General features: G+C 49.5%; 1 protein-coding gene and 1 long non-coding RNA gene across 19 annotated transcripts in view; one reads left to right on the forward strand and one right to left on the reverse strand.

Moving 5' to 3' along the window:
• Window positions 1-25,178, forward strand: part of MSI2 (musashi RNA binding protein 2) — a 238,687-nt gene that overhangs the window by 185,006 nt on the left and 28,503 nt on the right. For 11 of the 17 annotated variants that reach the window (XM_083805959.1, XM_083805955.1, XM_083805954.1 and 8 more), the window contains 2 exons: window positions 1,432-1,546; window positions 9,412-9,486. In XM_083805959.1, coding sequence (XP_083662085.1) covers window positions 1,432-1,546; window positions 9,412-9,486 — 190 coding nt within the window. The other 6 variants (XM_083805950.1, XM_083805953.1, XR_014574159.1 and 3 more) reach the window with 4 other exon arrangements.
• On the reverse strand, window positions 14,569-25,177 carry LOC310884324. 2 transcript variants are annotated; one of them, XR_014574160.1, is made up of 4 exons: window positions 17,002-25,177; window positions 16,735-16,797; window positions 16,455-16,647; window positions 14,569-15,783 (listed from the first exon to the last, which is right to left on the reverse strand). It is a non-coding gene; the product is annotated as an uncharacterized lncRNA (long non-coding RNA). The 2 variants fall into 2 exon arrangements; XR_014574161.1 differs by having other exon boundaries at window positions 16,455-25,177.

A 25,178-nucleotide genomic window follows, 5' to 3' on the forward strand; every position in this document is an offset into this window, starting at 1 on the left:
CCTGCTGTGCCCGCGGCACCGCAGGCTGTGAGCTGCTGGCCAGGGAGTTGGCTGGCGGAGTGTTTTGCTTCCTTCCTTTTCCTTCTCTCTTTATCTTAATGTCAGGGCACGGAAAGCCTGTGGGGCACCGCGGGGCTTTCCATCCCATCGTGTGCCTGCAGCATGCACACGCGCCATCCCGCTCCGTGTCCCGTCCCGCGCAGCGCTGCTCCCGAGGCCTCCTGCAAGGGCACAGACATCTGCTAGCAGGGGAGTACCAGGGCACAACTCCGGAAGAATATTCCTCCAAACTTAACCAGATTCGGGCAGTTTGCTTTCAAGAAGTGCATGTTTTGACAACATTGGCGGGATGTGAGCGTTGTAGCATTGGGATGTGTTGCAAGCAAAGTAAGTAGGATCTGCACGAGGTTTGCAGCAGAAAGGGGAGGAGTAGGTGGTTTTGTTTAAAATACTCCCATTACAGTCAGTTAACCTTTATGTTACCTAAATGAAATCTGTATAAACCTGAAATTTTCACTGATCAGGTTGCCTAGGAACAGGCGGTTGGTTTTCATAAGACAATGAATACACTGTCACTGATAGGGCTATTAGGAACAGAAGCATTTAGCCACGTTATGCGACATCCCTGGGCTTGTCTGCTGTGGTCGCTGCTTGCCCCTGGGCGCCCGCCCACCTCTGCCTGCCGGTACGAGTGCCGGAGGTGACGGGGACACGATGCTGCTCGGGGCAAGCCCCCGGTAGGCAGCAACAGCACGGCCACTGGGCCATCTGCTCGCTTCTCCCCGTCCCGTCCAGAGGCACAGAAGCAGCCCCTGAAGGTGCACCCGGGCCCCTCAGGGCCCTTCCCCAGAGCGGGTCCCAGCCCCGGGGCTCTGCCTGGCCGCAGAGGAGTTAGCGGAGGCTGGCGACGTGATTAACGCGGCATTAAGTGACTTCAAAGGGCAGCAGGAGTAACTGGAAGTGAAAGAATGCAGATCGTTTATTAATAGGGTTTACAGAAATTTTCTGCTGGGTAGAAATATCGATTCTTTATTCCTGTTTTAAAAGGAGCTTTTTGTAATGATCACCGAGAGTCATTTTCTGCTATCGATTGTAATAGAGCTGTGCTGAAGACTTTCCTCCATCCATTCCACGCCCGCAAGTGTCATTGAGAGTAAACGCAGCGCAGGTTTTCCTTTCAGGACCACGGCAACTTCTTCAATCAGCATTTCTGTCATCTTTACGGCGTTGGTTTGCTATGTGTTTAAAGAGACATACACGTTTGCTCTTTTAAATCCGTTTACACTACTCTGAAAGTTCACCTTTGAGGGGGAGGCGGTGTGGGGAGGAAAATGCTAAAAATAAATCTCCCCCCTTAAGTAGATCAGTTCTGCATTTGACATTTACATGGAATTCATTTGCATCTCATTTGTACATGTTTCTGCTCAATAGGTAGAATGTAAGAAAGCACAACCTAAAGAAGTGATGTTTCCACCAGGGACGAGAGGAAGGGCACGTGGATTACCGTATACCATGGACGCTTTTATGCTAGGGATGGGAATGTTGGGTAAGTGTGCAATAGCCACCAAACGTCTTCCAGAGCGAGCCTCCCCTGTGTTGTCTCCCTGATTTGTGAACGCGTGAGGCGTAGGGGTGAGCACATCTCGGCACTTGTGTGAGTGCGAGCCTAAAACTTCAGCAGGGGTGGAGTGGGGAAAATAATCCTGTCTGTGGTAAATGATTAACTCCCCCCCTTCCTGGAATATAAAAATTTGCATTTAAATGGATGTTTTAAATAGCCTGTTTTACTCTTACTCGCAAAAAATAGAATGATGAAAGATGCAGTGTGTTCATTCTGACTAAAAATGATCTCTCCCCCTTTTTAGAGGAATTGAGTCACACATTATTCCCCTTCTTTTAAAGGTATCTTTGACAGTTCAGCATAGATAATTGAAAATCTTGCCGGTTCTTAAATGGCATGCAAGATGGAGAAAGCAGGGAGATGTGTAACAGTATAGGTCGCAACAATAATTACGAGTTTCAAGGAGATGGAACGGTATTTTAGTCCAGTGTATTGTGTCCAGAAAATACTAATTAAACGGGATAAATGATATTTAATGGCAAAATTCTATTTGTGCACGAGGTCTATTTAGCTATAATTGGTTCTCATTTGTTTCTGCCTAGATAGTTGTTCTTTCTATATAGTCTGACAACCAACCTCTTGATATTCTGTCCTCAGATTTACTAAGCCAAAATCCTGCTAACGCATTGCCAGTGTCTTTTTGTAAAACCCGTGTATTTTCCACTTTCTGCTCCCTTCGTATTGCCGGACCTTCCCTCGGTTGTCATCTGCTGGGTCTGTAAAGTGTACGTGAGGGGTGGGGGGGCTGGTGGTGTCCCCAGGCAGAAGTGACCCTTCCCTGCCACCTCCCTGCTCCGCAGCCTTTCCTGGGTGCTCTCTGGGCTCTGTCCGGAGCTGCAGCCCTGCGGCCGTTCTCCTCGCCCGTCACCCCCCAGCGCCGCTCACCCGAAGGCACCCGTCAGCTGCAGCGGGCGCGGGGCCCCGGGTGTCCGCGGTCCTGGCACCAGCACTTTCTGCCTTCAGCCTGAGGGGGGAGAGGCAGGGCGCCCTTAGGAATTTTTCCAGGCTTTATTTAAGTGGAACCGGGCAGTTCCCCGCGGGACTGGCCCACAAAGAGGGTGGTGGGTTTTGATCTCAGGAGTGCCATGTTCTCCATCAGTGGCAGGAGTAGAAACTCCACTGTCCCAGCAGACCTGTCCATCTAGTGCTTCATAAACAAGACACTCTTCAGCTTTTCGAGATGAATTTTTCTGAAGTTTAGTTGATCATAGATTTGAAAATCTAGGAAAAATCCTAGTTGATCCTGAGCATGAAAACGAGCCTTGAAAACTGGTGCTCAGTGCTCCCAAGCTCCACGGAGCGGGCCCACGGGCAGCGTGGTCTGGGGCCCTGCAGGACCCAAAGGCTCCTGGAGCGGGCGTCAGGGCGGAGGCTTTGGTTCCTGTGTTCTGCTGAGATGTCTGACTTCAGGCACTGCTCGATGTCATGGGAGAAACTTCCCTGCCATGTTGTATCTCAGAATTAATAGCACTTCTCTTCAGGTGGCCGGAACGATCCATTTTGGGGATGTGTAATTTGGTTATTTCAGCCGATCATCTGTTCTTCTGTCCCCACATTCCACCGCCACCCTTGCCCAAAGTGTTTGGAAATTACATTTTATGGTTAAAATATTTATCTTGCTCTAGTCAGTCTGTGATTTCGTTACCTGTGAGTTCGCAGTGTGCCTGTGCATACGTACCGCTCTGCTTCTCCCGCTTCCGCGCCGCGGTGCCCAGCGGCCCGGAGGTGGGTGCGCGGTGGCACGGCACGGCACGGCTGCTGGGTGCTGGGCACAGGGAGCGGGGACGGCATCGGCTCCGCCGTGCTCCTCGCAGCCTGGCAAGGAGAAAAAGCTGAGAGGAGTTCCTGGAGCTGGTGCCTGCCCTGGGGACCTGAAAGGAAGATCGAGCCCTCAGGTGCGGTGTGACTAATTGCTGCTGGGGCTGCCTCTGTGGAAAAAGATCGCTTCAGGCTTTAAGAAGGAACAAAGAAGCCCTCGGTGAGCGGATCGGCTCCTGCAGACAGCCGCGGTGGGACGCCTGCTGACAAGTTTACCTCCCGCTGCACAGGTGCGGGCCATCCGGACTGGTGCTGCTCCCCTGCTTCTCGCAGGGCGGCCTTTAGCGTGCTCTTACTAGATTTCAAATCAGAGTGGCTTGCTCAGAATTAACGATTGATTTATGGTGAAGGCCAGATGCTTCGTTATCAGCTCGCACTGTGTGTTTTTTTTATCTTCCAAGTTCCTGCTTGCTACGGTGGCACCGTGTTAAATAATTAAGTGCTGAACAACAAAACTGCAGCACAAGAGTCGGAGGCTGGCTGGTCGGCCGTTACAAGCCCCTTCCCAAAGGCTGCCCGGAGGAGTTGGCCTCAAGGCTGGTGAGGGAGCACCAGGAGGAGGCTCAGCGGGGAGCCCACATCTCCTGCCCGCTGCCAGCCGCGGAGGGGAGCAGGGGGTGTAATTAACCCGTCGCACAGCGAGGACCCAGCGTCGTGTGCTGACGGGGGCAGATCCCAAAAGGCCCGTGTCAGATTTACTCCACTCCTCGTTTTAGGCGTTTGGCCGGACTGAAAACGAGTGGATTGGAGCTGCTCTTGAAAGGTTTTTATACCTTTTTCCAGGAGCCCTTGTCCAAGGTCACCTTCTCCAGATGCTGTTCACAGGCAGAGGAGGAAATCAAAGGAACAAATGCACAAGACAACCCAAAGGAAAGAGTGGAGAGTGACTCCCTCCAAAGCTATTAAGGAAGTTGGTCTTTTTCATTAATCATAGCCTCCCTGAGGAGCCTGCAGCAGCCGGGGTCTAAAGGTGCACAGGCAGCCGCTTCTGTGATGATTTGGTTGATTGGAACAAAATTAAAGTGTTCTTCTGAAAGGATTTTTTGACTGCGAGAGTGCAGGCAGGCTGAGCCTTCTGCCAGGACTGCTCCTGGGCTGTCTCAGTCTCTGTCTGCTGATGGGAAGCGCGCATCCTCGGGGGAGACCAGGAACATTAATTAGCCACTCTGCATAAAGAGCGGGCTGGAATGGTTTCAGCTCCCGTGACCTCTTTCTCTCTGGCAGCCCACCTGGCAGGAGGATGGCAAGGCTCTCACACGCTCCGTGGTGAGCAGGCACCAGCAGGCAGCGCACGTCTTCAGCTGGGTGAGGACTGCCGGGGCCCGAAAGCTCGCACAGCGCCCAGAAGCCCACCCCTGCCAGCTGCTCCCGGTACAAACCCATCACCCGTGGAGCCCCTTCGCCAGGGGCCACGTAGGTGCTGCTGTGTTACCCCTGCTTTCTGCTCTCTGTTCAGGTCCATACCTGAAAACCTGAAAAAAAAAAAACAGAGAAAAGAGAAAAGCAAAGAGGGGAAACATCAACAGCAGGTTGTCTCCATCTCTCCTTCCCTCCCACCTGCAGCAGCTCTGGCTGGGTCGGGGCAGCTGCCGGTGTGGGGGTCCCGGCAGGGACGCCGGGCTCTGGGGGTGGCTACTGCAGTGCTTGATCTGAGGTAGGACCCTACAGCACTCGTTTCATTTGGTGATGGGCATCTTAGGCTTGCAGGTGTTTAATATTAAAGTTGAGCCCTTTTTAACTTGCAAACCCCTCCAGAGATAGGAGAGCACAGCCCATAAAGCTTTTGCCCTGAGACTGCTGAAATAATGTCTGATATGAACACCAAATTTCAGAAAATCCCTACCAGGCTGCTTATATCATTGCACCAGGCAGACCGGGGCTCTGCATTACTGCACACGTTCAGTCGAGGTAGGCTGAAGTCATGCATAAAAGAAGCTTGTGCCCTTCAAAGAAAGTCATTCCTTTCTTCCATCAGACTCTTTAATAGAGCAGTAGCCGCCTCTGAGGCAGAATTAAGGAAAGGGAACCCTGTGTTGGACACACACTTCCCAGCAGGCGGGCAGGACTTCCAGGAGCCGCTGGGCTCCTGCAGCAGCTCCAGGTGCGGTGTTCACCCTGGTTAGCACAGCTGTGCTCAGCTCGGGCTTAGCTTTTTCCTGTCCTTGAAGTAGGAGACAGATCAGTAGGAGACTTTTTTGGACCAACGGGGCAACTTTTACAGCAGGTCTGTTTCTCTTCATAGCTGCTCCCTGGTACACAGTCACCCCCATGTGCCTGTAGGAGCTGGTTTTTATTCTACATTCCCTGGTGCAGCGGGTGCTTACGTCAAGGTCACAGACAAGGCTTTTTTAAGCAAGAGCCTGAGCATTCTTGTTGTAGTGTGGGGCGACGCTTTGGCAGGAGGACAGCACCTTTCCTTGCAAACAACCTGGAGTTCCTTACTCTGAGCCGCACTAATAATAATAATATAACTCATAATTTTCATGCATCGACTGAAGTACTTGAATTAATTTTAAAAGCAGGAGTCCCCAGGCCCCAAAGTGCTCACGCAGTGTGTCCGTATACTAACCGTGAGGTTTGTCTATCCCGGATCACCACATTTAAAAATTAAAAGATGTTTCCACAGGGTGGTTCAGTGGTTGTGGACACTTCCTCCTGTGGAGGAGACAAACTGTTTCTCCCTCTGGCGCTGCGCTGGGACATCAGGGAGCTGAGGGTCCGGCTTGGGTGTCCTGCCTTCCCAGTGACCTTGTGTGCACGCTTGGCGAGGTGCTCAGTGCCCAGGGCCCCAGGTTGCCATGTGTATAGAGGAAGGGGGGCACTCTGCCCAGTTTCCCCTTCTGTAAAATAGCCTGTAATGCTTGGGCTTTAATGGGGGTCCACCATGATGGGCTTTAACACTAGTAACGTTGTGGTACCCTTAGGTAAACTGCAAGTAAGAAGGTCAGTGTTACCTGCTCGCAGTTGTTTTTGTCCTGGAAGCAGAGCCTTTGCTTTCCTCCGGGAGACCTTCCCCGTACGGCAGCACTGACCGCACGCTGCAGCAGTAGCGGACTTGGCGGCAGCACCGGGTGTTCCCTCCCGCGGGAGCGTGACCGTGACCATCGTGTAGTCAGCGTGGCGATACCGCAGCCACCACCGTCACCTTGGGTACAGCAGTGCTATGCACGGGCCGGGGAGCGTCCAGCACGGGCAAGGATCCATCCTGCGGCCAGGACGGGGCTCTGCGAGGCGGCCAGGCGTGGGCTGCTGGCTCGGCCAGCCTGCGGGGCGGGCGTGCAGGGCCCGCTGCCGGTGACAGCAGAGGCAGGGAGCTGGGTGAAGGTGCTGTGAACGTGGTTTTGGGTGTTGGTTTCAGTTTGCGCTCCCATGGGCAGTAGGGTCTCGCTTCAGAGGAGGCAATCCAGGCAAAACTTGGATTTTTGGTTTAGCAACAAGGGATGATGAAAGAGTTTGGTCATTCACTAGGGCTACTGAAGCAAATAAACTGTTCGGTACCCAGTGCAGGGTGAGAATGGCATCTAATGGAAATGGTGGATAGGTCAGCATGGCCATAATTTGGCTTGATGAAGCAGCCACATGGGCATGGTGTTAATGTGATATTGATATTCAGGCAGCCAATTTCCCCTGCACGGATCGGGTTTTGACTTGTTAGAGCAGAGCTGGGCACTGCAGCAGTAAATGAAGAGGAAAATTGAAGTAATGTTGTATTATAAATTTATGATTTCATCTGCCTGACCTAGAGAGTGCTGAGCGCCGCGGATGCAGCCGAGACCCCCACCCGGGCAGCCACACTGCCGGCATTGGACACAGCGGCTTTGGCCGGGCAGAGCGGGGCTGCCGCACGCTGCCCGAGGTCTGGGACACGCATGGGGGCAGGCGCAGCCCCGACCCTGTGGGGCAGCCGATGAAATGCACCCGCAGCATCCGCACCCCGGGGCAGACCTGGGTGCTCCTCGGCACACGGGGCCGCACGGCCCCCTAGGTCACCAGCCAGAGCCTGCCTCGGAGTCATCTGGGTCTGAATGGGAGCAAATGTTTTCTTCTTGGCGAGGAGAGTGGCTGTGGTCGGTGCCGCAGAGCGATTTTTCATTGTGGAGCTCGCAGTGGTGTTAATGGCGCTAGTTACTTAGCAAACAATCCATTTATCAATATCGTAGGTTTAAAAAAAAAAAAAAGGAAAAAGGGTTTGTAAAGCTTAACTCTGAAAGATCTGATTTAACGACAGAGGTGATTAATTTCTAAGGGAATCCAGCTGTTGAGCTGTGAAATAAATAGGCAGGGGCTAAGCAGTGTGTACATATCTGCTGAAAGCTGCCATGCGCTGTCCTGCAATTGCAGGGCTGCTTTCCCCTGGCATTGCCTAATCCCATAATCAAAATTCATCCAAGCATTTTTATCTTCCTGTTTTAGATTATGATTAATAGCATATTATATCTATATATAAATCTAATCATAAATGGAGAGACTTGGTGCGGCAGCAAAATTACTGCACAATGTATTAGTATTTTAAAGAATAAACAAACACGGAGATACAGGACCTCCGGAGGAACCGCTCAGCAGCTCCCCATGTTCTTGAGGTCCGTCCCAGCTGCTGCTGTCACCACTGCAGGATGTCTGTTGGCTTCAGGTGGAGAGAGAACAAACTTCTTAAGATGATTTCTTGGTCTTGAGAGGCCTTTCCTGGAGACTGGAGGAGTCTGGGCAGACTGGTTAACACTGGTAGCCAAGGGGAGCTTTAAGTAGTGTTGGAATTGCAAAGGAGAATTCCTGTTTTCAAGGAATTTGAGCAAGCAGAAGGGTCAGAAGTGAGGATGCAGTTTTAGGAAACCTCTGTAGCATAAAGGACCGCATGCAGCACCCGCAGCGCCGGCTGGGGCAGAGGCGGCCGTGGCTCTGCGTGAGGGCTGGGAGGCCGCAGCGTGCGGCCCCTCGGCTGCTGCCGCCCCGCGCGCGGTTTCGGGCCTTGACGTCTGACAGGTTGCAAACCTCTGGTGCCTGACCAGCACAACCTCTCTGCCCTGGCCTGGCTGGCAGCCATGGCGAGACCCTTGGGCAAGCGGCTGTGGGGCGGCCCAGTGGGCGCTGCTGCCTCTGTCCGCGCGGCCTGGTCCCACACGGCTGCGGGAGGGGACGGGGCTGAGGCCGGCTGTGCTCACGGCCCTGCCTCGCTTCGGCACCCGCAGCTGTATGAGCGGCCCTGCCCTGCCCGCAGCGTGACTGTTCGCTTCCATCCCCTGCGTGGAAGAGGGCACAATTGCGCCTTAGTGCATTTACGTAGGCATTTTTATTAGCAAAATGGTCTTGAGTGGCATTTTTTTCATAATAAAACTTCAAAAGCTGCCTGAGGTTGGATGTGTGTATCTTAGCAATTGCTTTAGGAAGCGGTTCTCATATCTGGGTTTTACTTTCCTGAAAAATTAAAAGCTCTTTGACTCTGGCTCATTGCCGTTGCTGCCTCTAACTCTTTGATGTGTTAACTGTTGTCCTTCACACTCCTGGGATAAAGAATTACTACTACCTTAATCTCCAACTGTCAATAGCTCTGAAGCAAAGTACATTCATTGTAAGCTCTCCAAATGTCAGAGCAAACCTGTGTTATGTGTTTAGCCTTAGCATTTGGCATTTACTCTTCCAGCTAACAAGTATGCACAGTCCTTGGACTTCAGATACCAAAGTGCATGTTAATTACGTGAGTGACAGGTCTCACGCACAAAGCAAGGCAGGCAAGTGATCAGCAGTCATATATCTCTAGATGTTTCTATTCAAGATAATAATGAAACCTTTCTGCAGTTTTGCATGAGCAGAATAAATCTCATTTTTGAGTACCCCCTAGTAAAATCAAGTTTCTTCCATGTTATTTTGCATTATATTTATAAATTAAAAGACCTTTATTAATCTTGAAACTTTTTTTTCTCTCTCTCCTTTTTAATTTATTTTTATTTTTATTTTTTTATATTTCTGTGATCAAGGTTACCCGAATTTTGTTGCAACGTATGGCCGAGGATATCCTGGATTTGCCCCAAGTTACAGCTATCAATTCCCAGGTATGTACATTTCATTTGCAGATTTGCTTTTTTTCCCTTCTTTCCTTCTTTAGTTTTTCCTTTTTTTCCTTTTTTTTTTTTTTTTTAAATCCATAGCTGCAAGTTGAGACAGGCAAGTCTGCAGGGAGCATCTCACATAACATTTTTTTTTTACTATTAAAAATATTTATATATATATATACATATACATATTTTAAAGACATTTTTATTAATGTGTAAATTGGTACTGGTTATTTGAAAACAAACTTCTTAAATTAAAACATAAAGCAACAGAGATAATTTAAGAGCTATTAGCCTCCCTTTGATGGTTTTTTTCTTTCATATATATATTACAGATAAATGTACAGGCACACACACAGACTCACACACGTACACATGTTCTGTGGTAAGTTCATATTCATTAGAAGTGCAGTTTGGAGTAAAGTCCAGCATTCCTGTATGTTCGCAGATACCTTCGGTGTCCTTCCTAGCAGTTAGTTCCTCACGGCGTGTGCTCGTTGGGTGTGCTCTGTGCTGTTCTCGCTCCCTCCCTGGGCCGTGCAGTGCGCTCCCCTCCAAGGGCTGCGGGCTGCGGGCGCTGCTCCCCCTGCGCAGCACCGTGAGGCCTCAAGGCTGCCGCTGGGACTGAAACTGCATGGGACTGAGAATTTCTTTTTACTTCACCTCAGCGTTTCTCAGGGAGATCTAGCAGGCCGCTGTGTTTATCGCCACTAGTAGCTAAAGCCCACCTGGACACCGTGGCACGGCAACCTCCGTGTTGCACGGTCAGTTCACAAGCGCACTCGGCGCTGAGGTCCCATGCGAGTGGTCCCACCGCCCTGTGCCGTGCTCTCTAATGGCTTAGGAAGGGAATGGTGGAAGCACAGCTTTGCTCAGGTCAGTTGAGAAACCGAGTGAAACCCTGCCCGTGGTGAAGTTGCTGCAGGCGCAGTGGTGAGGACACCGAGCACCCTCCCGGACGGACCCATAGGTGGGTCAGAGAACATAGAGCGGTGCTTGGCTCTGCCGGGGGCACAATGGGGCAAGGATAAGTCCGTGTGTTCAACCCTGGGTCAATAGGATGAAGCATTACTTTGAAAGGATACACATTATTAACATCCGTAAGATGAATAATGTCCTTGCACGGTAGTTTCTGCAGAACTGGTTTCTGCAGGATGAATAGCACCAAGGGAAACTCGTTAGATTTTCTTTTCCACTGCTGAAATTCACAAATGCTAAGGCTCTATTTTAAACTCAACTGCCTGTTTCCCACCTGTGCTTCAGCCCTCTCAAACTGAGTCAGGTTCTTTGGAAGACATGGATAAAACGACCGCTGCCTTGGCAGGGCGCTGGGGCTCCAACAGGCTGGCAGGGGCTGGTGCCCCGCGGGCAGTGCCGGGGTGGCAGGACACAGGGCAGGTGCTGGTACCGCCGCCAGCTGCAGCGGCCCCATGCTGGCAGCTCCTCCAGCCAGGAGCAGGGTGCTGGGCTCGGCCAGGCGCTGCTCCCTAACACAGGAAGGTCGCCCAAATGCACGCACGCACTCTCCAGGCGGGCACTGATGTGTGCTTGAACGCTGGAGGAGGCTTCAGAAGGCGCTCGCCTGTCTCTCGCTGTCCTCCCGGGTTCTCGTGACTCCTGCACCAGCTCATTTGTATGAAGACAGATAAATGAGAGACAGCTTTGATATGTTAAATGATGAAAATCGGCAGAGATGACTTTAATTATAAACATGTCTAAAACGAACGTGTCGGCTGGCTGAAAGCAGAGATGCCGTTTGACTCCAGCCCTCATTATAGATACTTCTATTAAGGGCCAGGTTTTTCAAAACAGGCCTTACAGTTAGTTGCTAGTTATTTTCAATCTCTTGCAGAGATTGCGAACGCAGAAGAAAATCAAAGCAAATTGTCACCTCTAGAAAGCAGGTGCGCTTAACTGCAGGCCCCAGTGGTGCCTTCTGCACCAGGGGCCGGCTCGAAAATTGGGCTCGGAAGGGGGGAAGGGGAGCTGCGCAGCGGCCACCTCGGCTGGCGTGGCTGTGTCGGGGCTAGGGCCGTGCCCGCGTTGCTCTCCCTGCAGGTCGTAAGTTCCTTACAGCAATTAGACCCCGGCAGGGGCGGCACAGGAGCACTGCTCCTCGTGGGTGCTGCGTGGCGGGGGCGCAGCGGGGATGGTGCCGTGGGGGTGGCTCGGGCAGGCTGCGGTGGCGCTCGCGGCAGGGGACAGCCCTGAGCAGACGTGGAGTCCCCTTGGGAGCCGGCTGTTCGAGGAGAGCGCGTCTGGGGCAGTAAGCGCTGCGGCATGGAGCGTGAGATAGGCGCGAGCCTGGTGGAGAGGAATCTGAAGTAGGCTTTTTTAATAAGCTGTCATGTCCAAGTGCTCAGTGCCATGGTGTGGGGAAAAAAAAGTGACGTGGCCACTTCTGAAGGAGCACCCCGGGCGGTGTGTCGGAGAGCTTCGGCACCCTCGCAACAACCTGGTACTTAAACAGCGGCGGTGCCGCAGCCCCACGTCTGTGCAAATGTAGGTCTGAATACCCAGCTGCAGTTCGCTACAGGGAAGTGGCAGTGAGTTCTGCTAGAGTGCAGGCGTGTGAAGGCTCTCCCACACGGGTGCCTGCGCTGCCGCAGGTCAGCCTGGCAGGGCTGGCCGCGGGCATCGTGCCCGTTACTTCTCGGGTTACACAACCTACTGACTTTTTTAATTAAAAAGAAAAGAGTGCCCACCGAAATTGAACTGTACCACTGATATTTACCATTGTGGAAGTGAAGCAATGCTACAGATGTCACGCTCCACCTGCTTGCATTGTCATTCCTGCGCTGTCGGCAGCGCGCCCTTGCGACGCCCGGCCCCGCAGCGAGGCACACGTAGTCAGGTTGGCGACTGCTCTATCTTCTTCCATCACGTTATTTTTTTTCCTCTATGCATTTGTAACTCAGTACATAGCCTTTTTCTTTTAATTACAATCACTCCCTTTCTGTGACATTTTTTTTTTAATTTCTGGGACTTATCTTTTCAGTTTAATCTATTAATTTCTGTTCTTATTTCACTTTGCAGACTATTTGCCGATTTCACAAGACATAATTTTTATCAACTAGTTCTTAAAGATGCATAACAAATTAATCGGGGTTTACTACAGTGCTAATGAGAGAGAGAGAGACAGAAAAAGCCTGGGTGGTCCATGTTTAATATCAATGTCCACTGAAAAATTGCTGCTCTTACTGGCTGGTTTGATTGACTGGACTTTTATTTTATTTTTTATTTTTTTAAAGGCTCCATATCCTCACTGCTTTGAGTTTGCTTTTTATTTTTTTCTTTTTTAAATTTTTTTTCCTCTGCTTTGTTATGAGTTTTTAATGCCCACTTGGAATGTAACTCACAAGGACTGGGGATAGGGGCGTTATGAAGGCATGACTTCTCACAAACTTCTTAGAAATAATTTTATCAAGGAAGGAAAAATGATGATTGGTTCTTACACAGCAGCCCCAAAGAGAGATGCTGGCGCTTTTTTACACAGAGACGTTCAGCAGTAGCACAAATCATAGTTACAGCGGAGTGAGACTAGGCTCTCCTCCTGCTGGGGTTATCGACAAAGCGGGGTTTAATTCCTCCAAACGAGCACACCCCGTGCGGGCAGGTGTGAACCTGTGCCGCCAGTGGCTGTGGGTGCAGCTGACCCACTTGTGTTGTGTTCTCTTGATTTGCTTTGTCGTGGGGGCTCTGCCCAGAGCTGCCGCAGTCACGGAGCTGTGCCCCGATGCAGCGGTGCCGGGGTCAGTGGCTGGCGAGCCCCCGCGTGGCCGCCAGGCTGGGGGCTGGAGCGCTGTGCTGCAGCAGCCCCCGCTCGAGCTCTGCACCGCTAGCTGCCCCCTCCTCTTGCAGCAGGCAACGCTTTCACGTACTCCCTGCAGCTGCTCTTACTTCCAGACTTTGCTTGCAAATCATGGGCAAATTGCTTAAATTTTGGCAAGAGGGGCAAGCTTTCACCTCGCTAGCTTGAGCTGTATTGCGCCTCTTAATCTTCACCCGAATGCCAGAAGAACCTCAAAGCTCTGTGATATGCCTCTATCCATTGGCTTCCCTTTTAACAAGACCAGGTTCTGGTGTTTTGGGTAGAAAACACACATTGTATTTGAATCCTGTTTTTCTTTAAGTGTTTCTACCCATTTTATAAGTTTGTGAGAAGTAAATTGCATGCTTACAGTAGAACTGTAATGCATTTTAATGTTTGTTAATCCACTTGTTAAAATGTCAGTGTCAAAGGCTCTACAATACACGGCTATGCTGTTCATTTCATTAAAGATGCTTGATGTAATAATTGGTTAGTTTTCTTTTTACTTTTCTGCAGGCAATAGCTTTTTTTAATCTGTATGGCTTCTTATTATTTTGTTTGGGTTTTTTTGCTATGAATTGCTTTGCTTTTGTGAACTTGTCTTAGTGTGCATGATTTGCAAACATTTCGGCTATTGTGAATTTTCTCATTTTTTGTAAATAGTCCATCTGTGCTTTTCTTTTTTTCTTTTTTATGACTTTTTTCCTGTAAGTAACTAAGGTAGAAAATAATAATAAATTGTTTACAATGGATATGCTGTGTTGCTGCTCTCTTAGCTTGCAGTTTTAATATTTTGGTTTGGATGCACCAAATAACCAGTACCAATGACAATTTAATAAAAGAATAAAACAACCATCACTCCAAGCGTGTGACCCAGTATTTGAAGAACCTGCAGATGAATGGTTACATACGAGGTGTGTTGACAGCAAAAATTAAAACAAGAAAATATGACAACGCACTTGTAACTGGGGGGAGAGCAATGTCTACATGTAAAAATTGCGGTATTCCCAACACTCTGATCTTCCATCATGCTGACCGAGGTGGGTTTAAGCATCAAACCCACAAGCGTGTTTGTTAGAAAGCCTTGTTGCAAACTCTCCAGCACTGATGTGCAGGAGTCTCTTTCTTCTGTTTGGAAATGGAAAGGAAAACCAGGTAACTCTTGTTGCTTTAGAGAAGGTCCCTCGCTGGGATGGCAAACGTTGTCCCCAGACCCCACAGTGGGACTGGTGCTGCTGGCTGTGCCTGGGAGAGCACGGAAGTTGCCATCGCTTTGTTTCCCTCTGTTATACTTTCTTCCATCATTATCTGCATGTCTGGGGATTGTCAAAGTTACTTAGAAGCCTTCAGCTCAGGAATTTAAATTTCTTTTTAATTAAGGGTTTGTTTGCTTGAATGTTTAAAACTTATTAAAGCCTTTGTGTATGGGGAGAGGTGGGAAAAACAAATATTTTTCACAAACTTTTCTGAGCTCCTGGAAATACACTTGCCTATTAATAATGATACTCCGTAGTCTGCAAAGCCCAGTCTTGGGTCATGCTCTTGCAGTGCCTGGTGCTGTGAAAATGCAATGCAAGATCAGTTAAAAGTTTAAACTGTATTTTTTTATTATTATGAGAGCATTTAAGACCAAACCAACTTTCTGTTAATGTATAAAGCTTAATTTAGTTTCTTTTCCGATAGCAGTAGCAAACTGTTCACTTGTAGTCCATCAGTTCTGGGAAGGAAGCTGTTCTTACATAGAAGTTATTTGTGATGCTTGCCTAGTGAGTCTGATAGTTATTTTCTGGGTCAAGAAAAGGAGCTGGTACCAAAGACAAGAGTAATTGCTATAATAATGACAAGCTTCAGGCTTCTTTTTCATTGTGCCTGAAAGAAGGAGGTAAGGAATTAAGTTGCTGTATCTGGTTTTGAGGACATTCAGGAATATTACAAAGCTGCAAGCTTATTTTGCTCTTCTGCAGGTCTCTCACTCTTGGTTTCCCACTCCTTTATAAGTAGTCTCCTAAAGGAGATGCAGTGGGAGCGAGAGGAAAAGGGTATGTTTGTAGCGTCACCATACTGCCAAGCAGACCATTTTGTATGTAGCGAGACATGGTATAAAGCAGTGGAAGTACTCGGGAGGTGCAGCTCAGTTAAGCCTTGTAACAGTAAGAGGAACCGTTCTGACTTCTTTGTCTAACCCTCTCTTAACTGCTTAAAATCTGCTGTAATCATCCCTGCACTGCATGCTTTTGTTCACCTAAAACACATCACTGCATCTGCATGGCATAAAGTGGTTTACAAAATGCATTTGAAATCTGCTAGAATCACCTTAATTGTCACTCTTCAGAACTTTCAGTTTCTGTCTTCATCAATGAAAACAAAGGCTGTGGACTAGACCTGGTTTAAAATTAAGAGTTTGGGTTTCCTTTGCTGGCCGAGGGCAGGCTGAGGAGGAGCCGTTCTTGTTGCAGTCACGTCCCTGGAGCAAGGAGCAGCTGAAGCTGTGGAAAACAAACTGAGAAGTTAATATAGCAAAGCCCATAAAGCCAGAAGGTACTCCTTCAAGTTCTGCTTAGATGGCAATAGCTTTTGGTTTGATGCAAGAAAAATGTTATCTAGAGCTGTTCCCCAAATCCAAGCAGAGCTTAAGCAGCTTTTAGGTGCGTTTGTTTTCTGAGAAGAGTTGTGTTGTGTTTTTTTTTTCCCGTGTTGCAGAGAAGTGCTTTGTAAAATTCCTTTTCACCTGCCCTTTGCCCCGCTCCTTGAAGTAATATCCTGGCTATTGAATTTAAGGGGAGTTTTTCAGGGGAGAAGCTGCTGATCTCAGCCAGTGGTCCAGCTTCCAACTGGAACAGCAGCAGGTGGCTAGTACAAGTGCTGCCCCCACTTCTGTCCAGGTCCAGAGGCTTTGTGCTGCGAGCAAGGTTCTGGTAAGGTTTCCCCATACCGCTTGTCTGGCAAACTTTGCCAGGCCCTATGCTGATGCCTTGAACGCCTACTTGATCAGTAAGGACATCTTGAACATTGAACTTGGTTGTCCTGTTCCCAGCTGCTCACTGATCTGTGCATGAAATTTGCGATGGGCTTTAAATGTTCACGTTTAAATGTTAATGCCCTGAAAATGAGCGATCCTAAAGGGACAGGGAGGAAAGCAAAGAAAAACCAAACAAACCTGCCAGTCCATCCGGGTCTCTCATGAGCTCTTTGTGTTTCGGGCAGTTCTGCAGCAAAAGAGTCCCCGAGTGGTCGTTGTGTGGTGAGCAGGCCGCAGCTGCGGCAGCTGGGGAACTTAATGAGAATACTTAGCCACAGGAGTGAAGAGTCGTAACGCAGGCCCATACGTATGGAAGCAAACGCAGGTTACCCTATGGAAAGCATAACATGATGTGGTAACGCCAGTTCTGCTGTAGGAAGTTCTGCCTGTCCAAATCGGCTGGAGCACAGCAGCTCACCTGCGTAGGCCTTTGGCCTCTGTAGATACAATTTTTAACTGTAAAGCTGTTAAAAACTGGGAGCTGGGGGTTGAAAAAGAATTGAAAAGATTATTCTCCTTAAAGCACAAAAACATTCTTCAGTCACATTTAATAGTAGGGTTTCAAGCTCATAATTAAGTTTTAAGTAGCTTCCAAGTTCTCCTTTGCCCAGAAGCAGTAATACATAGTCCCTGCAGTGATGCCCTGAGGGTTTTTAGGCTCAGCACCACAGTCCTCTCCTCTGACCTTTTTCATAATGTGGATTATGAAATGCACAGCGGCAGTTCCTCCACCAAGGAAGCGTGAAGTTCCCTGTCCCTGCCAGCCACTGCTGTTGCGCTCCATAAGCTGCGGGGAGCTGTAGCGTGTCTTCTGGCGAGGCACTCGCTCCTGACTTGGAAACCTGCAAGTTGTGGAGAATTTCCTGCCCTCCGATAACCTTGTCCTCTGATTAATTACCTCCTCCTTTATGTAGGTGCCTCTCATCTGTGTTGAATTTTGCCAGCTTCAGCTTCCAGGCGTGAGTTCTTTTTATGCGTTCGTTCATAGTCTGGGATCTGTCTTTTAATAATACTTACCCAGATAGTTTAGATCATTCATAAAAATTTAAACAAGCTGTTTAAACAAAATAGCTCATTTTCTCTACCATCAAAGCAACTGAAATGAGGCTTGAAGCAAATCAGTGCCACTTTGCTGAACTTTAAATCTATGCCTTGATGCTGTTCCACCTAACCTGCCCTTGTTCGTTCAGCAGCAGGTGACTGAAATTCCGCGCTGCTGTGCTGTGTGTCAGGTGTGGGTTCAGTGAATTCACAAGGATTCCTCCCCCTGCAATGATCATTTCATTTATACATACCTTGTTTATTAAAAATCAATGGTAAGTGTTTGGCTTTGGGCTTTAAAATGAGAAATGCTTTCATCGGGCGATCAGCTTAGTACTAAACAGAATTACTTGCTTTTAGGAAGCGATTTAGTTGAGATTCTCTTTCATGCACATCAGCTGCTTTCACTTGAAGCTCATAATTCCCTGTATTTCACCAGATACTAAATTAGGGAGAATTACATACCGAGTTAGAGTGGTGGGTGGTGGGAGGTATAGTTTTCATAGGACGCATTTCAGAAGCGTAGTGAATGCCTTAAAGCTGCTATAGGGTTGGAGTAGCTTTTAAGTAGAGTAAATAAGCTAAAACAGCTACCAGCTTTTGCTTCTTGGTTTGGATTGTTTTGGTTTGGGTTGTGTTTTTTTTTGGTTTTGGTTTTGTTGTGTTTTTTTTTTTTTGAATAAATATTTTTCTTAGAGTGAACCATTTGCCTTTGAGAACTTTCCCAGTTTTCTGTATGGTGAAATAACTGCAAAAGGGTTATTACACTTGAAATGACACAGAACGATAATTTGGAGACAAACAAGGCTTTGTCTCACTGATGCATAAAGTAATTACTAGGCAAAAGTGCATCATTCTCATTTTAAAAACCGTGGCCTGAGAGCGGTAAACAGCTGAAAAATGGGTTGTTCACTGTACATAATGTGGAAGTGCCAAATTTTAAATTAACTATATTTGGCTTTTATTGTTTTGTTGAAATTCCAAAGCAGAAATATTTGTTCATAATAACATCCATCTGCAAACACGCATCCGGTGTGAAGCGCATTACGGGTGTCTGACGTTGGGAATTTTCCTACAAAATCTTGCTACGCATCGTACATTTTAAGCAGCAGATGACTGTGCCTTGAATAACACAGTGGGCTGTTTAATGAGGTTTCCATTATGCATGATGTGCAGTATCTGAAGTTCGCTAATTTTCTGACCTGGTGAAATAGATTTTAATAAGCTTGATGTAACACAGCATATAAAGACAAAGGGAAACAGTTAATGGGGCTGTCACAATAAAGAACTCTGAGCAGGCCTGGAGAAGCTAAAAGTATTAATAGAATTGATCGAAAGCTTAGGAAACAAATTCTCCATTTCCGTGGACCTCGTGCCTTGTTCCCCTCTGGCCGTCGGGCAGGCGGCACTGCCCCACGTCCGCGGGGACACGGCGGGTTCGCTGCTGGAAGCGCCAGGCACTGCGGACAGTCACAGCCTGTGGGCGTGGGGAGGGCTTCACAGGGTCTTCGATGAAATCCAAAAGTGTTAATTGCTACTAAACCATGATAGCATGTGAGTGGTTTGGTAGAATCCTTGTCTTTCACCAAGCCCGGATAAAATTCAGTTTCTCTGTGTATGTTCCCCTCTGTATGGTGAGCGGTTAGTTGTTAATCTGAAGCTTGAAATGGCAGCTGGTTTTCCTTTCTCATTCTTGTTTCTTATAGAAAAGGAGAGGGGGAGACAGAGGACTGAAAGATGAAGGTTTTAAACATAAAGGGATTGTTTTGGGATGGAGCTTTCCCTTGTGCATGCTCACCATTAAAGACTGCATTTGTGTCCAGTAAATTGGACCCACGCCTGCCGGCCTCCCAAAAAAAAGGCTACTGGGCTCTTCTGCTTCATGCTTGTGAGTCTCTGATACTTTTGAAATGAAGCCTAAAGATCCTACAAAGAGGATAACACTGCCTAATGGAAAGAATAATGCAAGCGAGAACCCATTTGAAATGACAGCTGTGAGCCTCGCAACGCTTTTCTGTGCTGATCAAAGCCGCTGGTAACGCTGCTTGAAAGGAGGGGATCAGTTTCCCCTCGCCTTTTCCCACTCAACCTGCAGACGATTTTACATTCTCGACTTCACACTTTTTTTTCTGGGAGATCAAGTGAACTCCCAAACGACTGATGTAGATCGGCACGCTGCGTGAGCCAGGTCAGCCTAAAAGACAAAGCGCTGTAAGATGGGGCGGAACGTAAACCCGGAGCTCGGCCGCCCGGCCTCCGAAACGCCCCGCTCGGAGCGGTGCTCGGGAGGCTGAGCCCCGGCGCTCAGCTGTGACGCCAACGCATGCAAATAGTCGGTTAACTGGGAGGAAGTATTCTGCTTGTTTTATGGCGGCTTTCATTCTCCATGCGCATCTCATAATTTCTGTTGTTTTTCTGAAGTCTGGTGCTGAAGGCAGATGATGATTTGAGACTCTCGGCTTGCATTTTTATTGTTGCTTTAAATCCACGTGCTTATTGCCAAAGTCTAAACGTACGACCTCTTCTGCCCTACGTGCTTTGGCTGGTAGGAAGCAGAGAAAATCCTTTGCTTAGTCTTTTTTGATGGAAAACCTGATATCTTGGTCTTTGTGACTTTTTGGTTTTGTTGTTTGGTTGCTGCTGTCTGGCTGCTTGCAGAGTGCGGCATCGTGTCCTCCTGGGTCTGCAGGGGCTGAGCAGAGCCGAGCCTGAAGCACTTGGTGTTGCCCATCTGGGCCAGGACAGCAGGGGAGGGCTGGTGACGGCCTGGCCACGGCCGTGACAGCGGTGGCCTGGCTGGCAGCGGGGCAGCACTTGCAGGTGAAGTTTTTGGGTCCTCCTGGCCCCGCTGCCGAGCACCCCCAGCTCCCCGCAGCACCCCCAGCCAGCCGGACGTGGCCGCAGCTGCAGCACGCTTCAGCAGAGGCCGCTTCCCCTCCCTTTGCCTGAGCCTTGCGGTTCCTTGCCATCACCTGCAAGTGCAAACAAAGACTCCTCCCTCCTCAGTTCTGCCCCGGTAGCACAGACTGGAAGCGAAGTGCCGGCCGTGTCCGCAGCGAGACCCCCGGCACAACAGACCTGCACAGCCGCTGCGTTCTTCTTTCCCCTCTCAGGGAGTTGGCAAGTGTGTGCTGGCTTCTCCTGCCCCGTTGCTGAGATGTTTTCTTTCGAAAGCTTGAGCGACATGAAAAGGGCTCTGTGTTCAAACCATGCCTTCGTTACTGGCGCTGCAGGGGGTTTCCAGACCCCAGCAAGGGATGCTCGGGCGATGCACACACTGTGCCTGTCTGAGGGTGAGGTGCAGACCCTTGAAAGCAAATGGGTGTAATTCGCTTTGCTGCAATGGGAGATGTTTTATAGTGTCCTGGCAGCAGAGAGGAAGGGGGTATATAATGCTTATTGTGTTTTCCACTTGTTTCTAGTCATCTTTCAGCTACCTTCATGCTGGGGTAGAGGAGAAATGTGTTTTAAATGGAAGCGAGCAGAGTGAAGACACGGGTGGCTTTGCAGGCAGCGTTGCTCCGGCCCGGAGCACTGCCGTGGTGCATGGGGCAGGGGCTGTGGCTCGCAGGAAGCACCAGCGGTCCCGGTCCCCTGCTGCTGGAGGTGCTCCTGGGCAGCCCTGGGGCCCAGTCCTGGTCCTGCAGAGACCTGCAATGGTGTGTGCCCCCCACGGAGCCCCTGAGCCCCGTGCAAGGACTGGCCCTCCTCATGCAGCATTGCTCTTGCCAGATTTGTTCCCAAATCTCCCGAAAGATCTGCTAAATCCCCAGATCTTAGTTTTTTTTTCTGCTTGGTAATGCCAAGTGTGAGCCAGTGGGGCTACGTGCTGCCTGCTGAACTCCAGTCCTGCTGCTCTCGGTCGTGTGCCACCCTTTCGATCCCCTGCTCCCAAACTTGTTTATCGGTTGGAGAAAGCAGTTGCTTGCAGACAGCCTCTGACTCGATCTGTGACCTCAGGGCACAGCATTTAAAAACAGATATGTCTGTCTTCCCTCACATGAGGCTGCTTCAGTATTTAAAGTGAAACTATTGATGCAGGAAGCAGAAAAATTTATCTGTGAAGAATTGACCTCCAAATACTGGCTTTGGCTCATTCTGAGCAATAAGAGAGCATGAAATTGCTGTGAATCCTCAGGGCTTTCCTGGTCAGTGTGCAAGCCCACTGCAAAACGTTTACTGTAAAATATCTTCTAATTGCAACGCCTAAAGTGGGCACTTTGCTCCTTTGGAACAGCTTTGGTATCTTGTTTTCTCTAGGCAGTTATATGCAGAGGATACACAAAGAAGGACAGGGGTTGTTTCTGCGAGAATTGGAGCCCCTCACACAAACACGGTGAACGAGTCGATCTCACCCGCCAGCCCTTCCTGATTTCCCAGTTGACTTCAGAGCGCAGCGGGCTTGGAGGAAGGCAGCCTGGGCCCTTGCATCTCAGACAGACGGTGGGATCGCCGCTGGGGGCTGGATCTAGAGCATGCTACGGCCAGTGCCTCCCAGTGGCTTCCCAGTGCCCTGGACTGGGTGCCCAGTTCCCTCCAAGCCTGTTAATCATGCCCTGGGAGCGTGCAGGCGGCAGAGGCTCAGTGCACGGCTCTGCCAAGGCAAGCTCCTGAGGCAGCCCCACGGCCGTCGGGCAGGGCAGGACGGAGCGGATCCACCCCCGCCACTGCCTGGGGAGCAGCGCTCTGCAAGGTGCCTCGGGGACTCGGGGGAGCTGGTTTAAACCCAGGCCCAGGGCAAGGGGCTGTCACTGCTGGAACGCAGGCAGGCGTCCTCGCCGAAGTGCTGGTGTGATCTGCAGGGCCAGCAAGAGGCTCTGTGGACGAGCAGATTGCTTCTGGGGCACAGAAACTAGCACAAGTGCTTGCTAATGCTTTCTGCTTCCGTAAATAGCTCCAGGTACCCCAGCTCTCAAATTTTAATACAATGGTGCAGGAACACAGAAGGACAATTAAGGCAGAAGTTTATTGCAGGACACAGAAAGGGTTCAGCGTTAATTTCACAGTCACTGTAGTCACATTGCTTAAAGTCCTCACTGATTTAAAAATGTGTAAACGATGGGAGGTAATAATACAGCATGACCAAAAGTGTTCCAGGAATGCTATAGGATCGGTGTGAAGGGAATTACAGATGTTTTGTGGTGGAGCTTGAGACCAGAATGGGTGAGAGCCGGGCTGCATCCTTTGCTCTCTGCAGATAACTTTCTGGAGTCACTTTGCTTCTTTGTGCCTCATTTTATCCCGTCTGTGAAATGGAGGCAGTGTCAGCTGCCGATCATTCCTGAGAGACTCGGGGACAAAGAACTCCATCAGTATAAGACACAAGTTGGCACAGTTCTTAGACACCACACAGCATTAACGTGCTCGATAGTGTGATGACTGGGAAATTTGTTTTCAGATGAAGGAGCTGATTAATGCAGTGCCTGGCAAATGTAATTTCAGTGTGTGGGACTGATTACTTTCAGTGTGTTGGATTGATTTAGGGATCCTCCAGTGATGGAGTCAGTCTGCGAGTCTGTACTGGTAAGCAGGTTTTGCCAGTGGGGATAATCCATCACTGCTTCCATCTCCCACTTGTGCGGCGGCCGCGCCATCCTGCTGCACCATGCGGCCGTCCTGGGCAGCGCGTGAGCAGGCCTGACCGCACTTGAGCTGTCCGGAGTGCCGTGTCGCGCAGATGCTTTCATCTCAGAACCAGGAGAATGGCTTTCTTTGGGGGAGGAGGGATTAATTTCTCACACATCTGTCTGCAGTGAACTCTGGAATGCCATAATAAATGCTTTGTTCAGGCTCTTTCTGTGGAGTGCTTTCTCCACCCTTGTTATTTCATTCTTTTGCATGGCAAAACTTTTTGTCCTGCATTTCAAATAGATACTGAGAGTCCCTGGCAGTTGAACAAGAGAAACAAACTTTCCAGCCCTGTTCTTTATGCTGCTTTCAGGGGATGCTTGGTGATTTGAAGGGTATTAGATTGGTTTTGGCAGAGGCGTTTTATTCCATGGGAAATCCACAGCTCCTCTGATCCCTTACGGATGGTTTAGCGAGCCCCCAGAGCCTCCAAGTGGCAGATTTGCTGGTGGACGGCTGGTCCCAAATGTGACACGGGAACGCCGAGGAGGCTGTTCTCAGGACGCGTTAGCAGGATGTGTGCCGTGGCAGAGGAGAGGCTTTAAGGACAGTGCCAGCTCTGCTCCTGCATCACCCACAGCACCAGCTTGGGGTTTGGCCTAGGCACGGCTCTGCACAAAAACGAAGCCCAGAGCCTGTGCACTTGTCCTGCAGGTGTTTTCCCTGCTGTTCGAAGGTTGGTTTGACTTTCTAATACTGAAGTCTTCTCACTCCAGGATATTGTAGATCCGCTACCCATATGTCAGGAGGGAGCCAACCAGGGTTAATGTGTCCATCACCAGCAAGAGTACACTTTGGTTACAACATCCCCCAGTATGGATGTGCTTCCCACTGCATCCCGCTCCTTGGAGATCATAGCAGATCATCAACATAATGAAAACAAACAGTTCACAGCGGCATTAAGTAACAGGATTTGCTGCACGCATGGGCTCTGTGGGCGGGGAGCAGCAGCAGGCAGCAGCCTGGGGTAGCTCTGCATACATTTACCTAGACTTTTTCTTTTCCCTCAACAGCCCTATTACCATATTTAAATGCAAGTATGTCTTTTTTTAATTAATGTTTTAAGTAGCCTCAAGTCACTCTAGCCTAGCTGCTCTCTGTTCATGCCCCCGGTAGATTCCCTGTAGCTCAGATGTAGCGCTAGAGGTAGCGGGCTCGTAGTCTGCTGGTTCTTCTGGATCTCGCTCTCTCCGTCTCCCTAGTTTGCTGTTCTCTTTTCTGTTGTCTCAGTTGTTTTTGTGTGGTTCTTCAGCATTGCAAAGCAGCTGTGATCAAAGTCCTGGAGCATGCTTGAGGGGCAGGTGCCGTGGCACCCCAGAGGGTGTCCTGGCTGGCACCAGAAGCAGCCGGAGCTCCCAAAGACCAGGAGTGCTGTGACTGCTTTGTTGACTTTGCAGCAAGGGTATTTGGGGTTCCTGCTGATAGCCTGGACCTTGCCATTGCCCTCTTAAAATATGTATTTAAAGTCAGAGCCTCTGGCAGATCTTTTTAATATTAATTAAGTAAAGAAACCGAATCTGAAATCTTGCTAGTAGCATTTCATTCATTTGTAACGTCTCAGCCCCCCTGTAGCAGGGTGTATGTCTTAGAGATCCTTGATCTGTGGCTGTTTTGCTTTCAAAAGCTTTTTTCTTTCTCTCTTTTTTAAATTACATCCCAGTGAGTTTTTTTCTGCTTGATCCCAGCAAATCTGTGATCTTGACATGAAGACCTTCTCGTATTTTCCATTACTGTTATGTCTATAGATCAGCACATTATTATCACTTGCAAATAAGCACGGAACAAAACGCACCCATTGTTTTGTGCGAGCGGTCCGACCCTAACCATCTGAAAGTAAGGAGGTGTAAGCTGAGTGCTGCAGGCGTCCCTCTGAGTTTATCCACCTTGGCTTCTGCAGCGTCCATGGCCAGATGCGCGGGACGAAACGCCGTCAGCGGCACACGCTGCTGTTTGCATCTTCTGCAAGGAGATTTGGGCCACCTGCGTACCAGCAAAGACTGCCTGCAGCAGGCACGCGGGCAGGGCTCGTCTCATCCCAAACACAGTGCCCGTCGATGGCACGGGGAGCTGGGACCACAGCCTCATGCTGCCCTTCGGAGACGCCTTGCCCTTAGCAGGCCACGGCCGCCCGCGCCCCGCAGAGACGCGTGGTGCCCGCTGGCTTCTTTCTTTACCCTTCTCCTTTTCTCCACG

Source organism: Anser anser (assembly GCF_964211835.1).
Source record: "Anser anser genome assembly, chromosome: 20".
NCBI lineage: Eukaryota > Metazoa > Chordata > Aves > Anseriformes > Anatidae > Anser > Anser anser.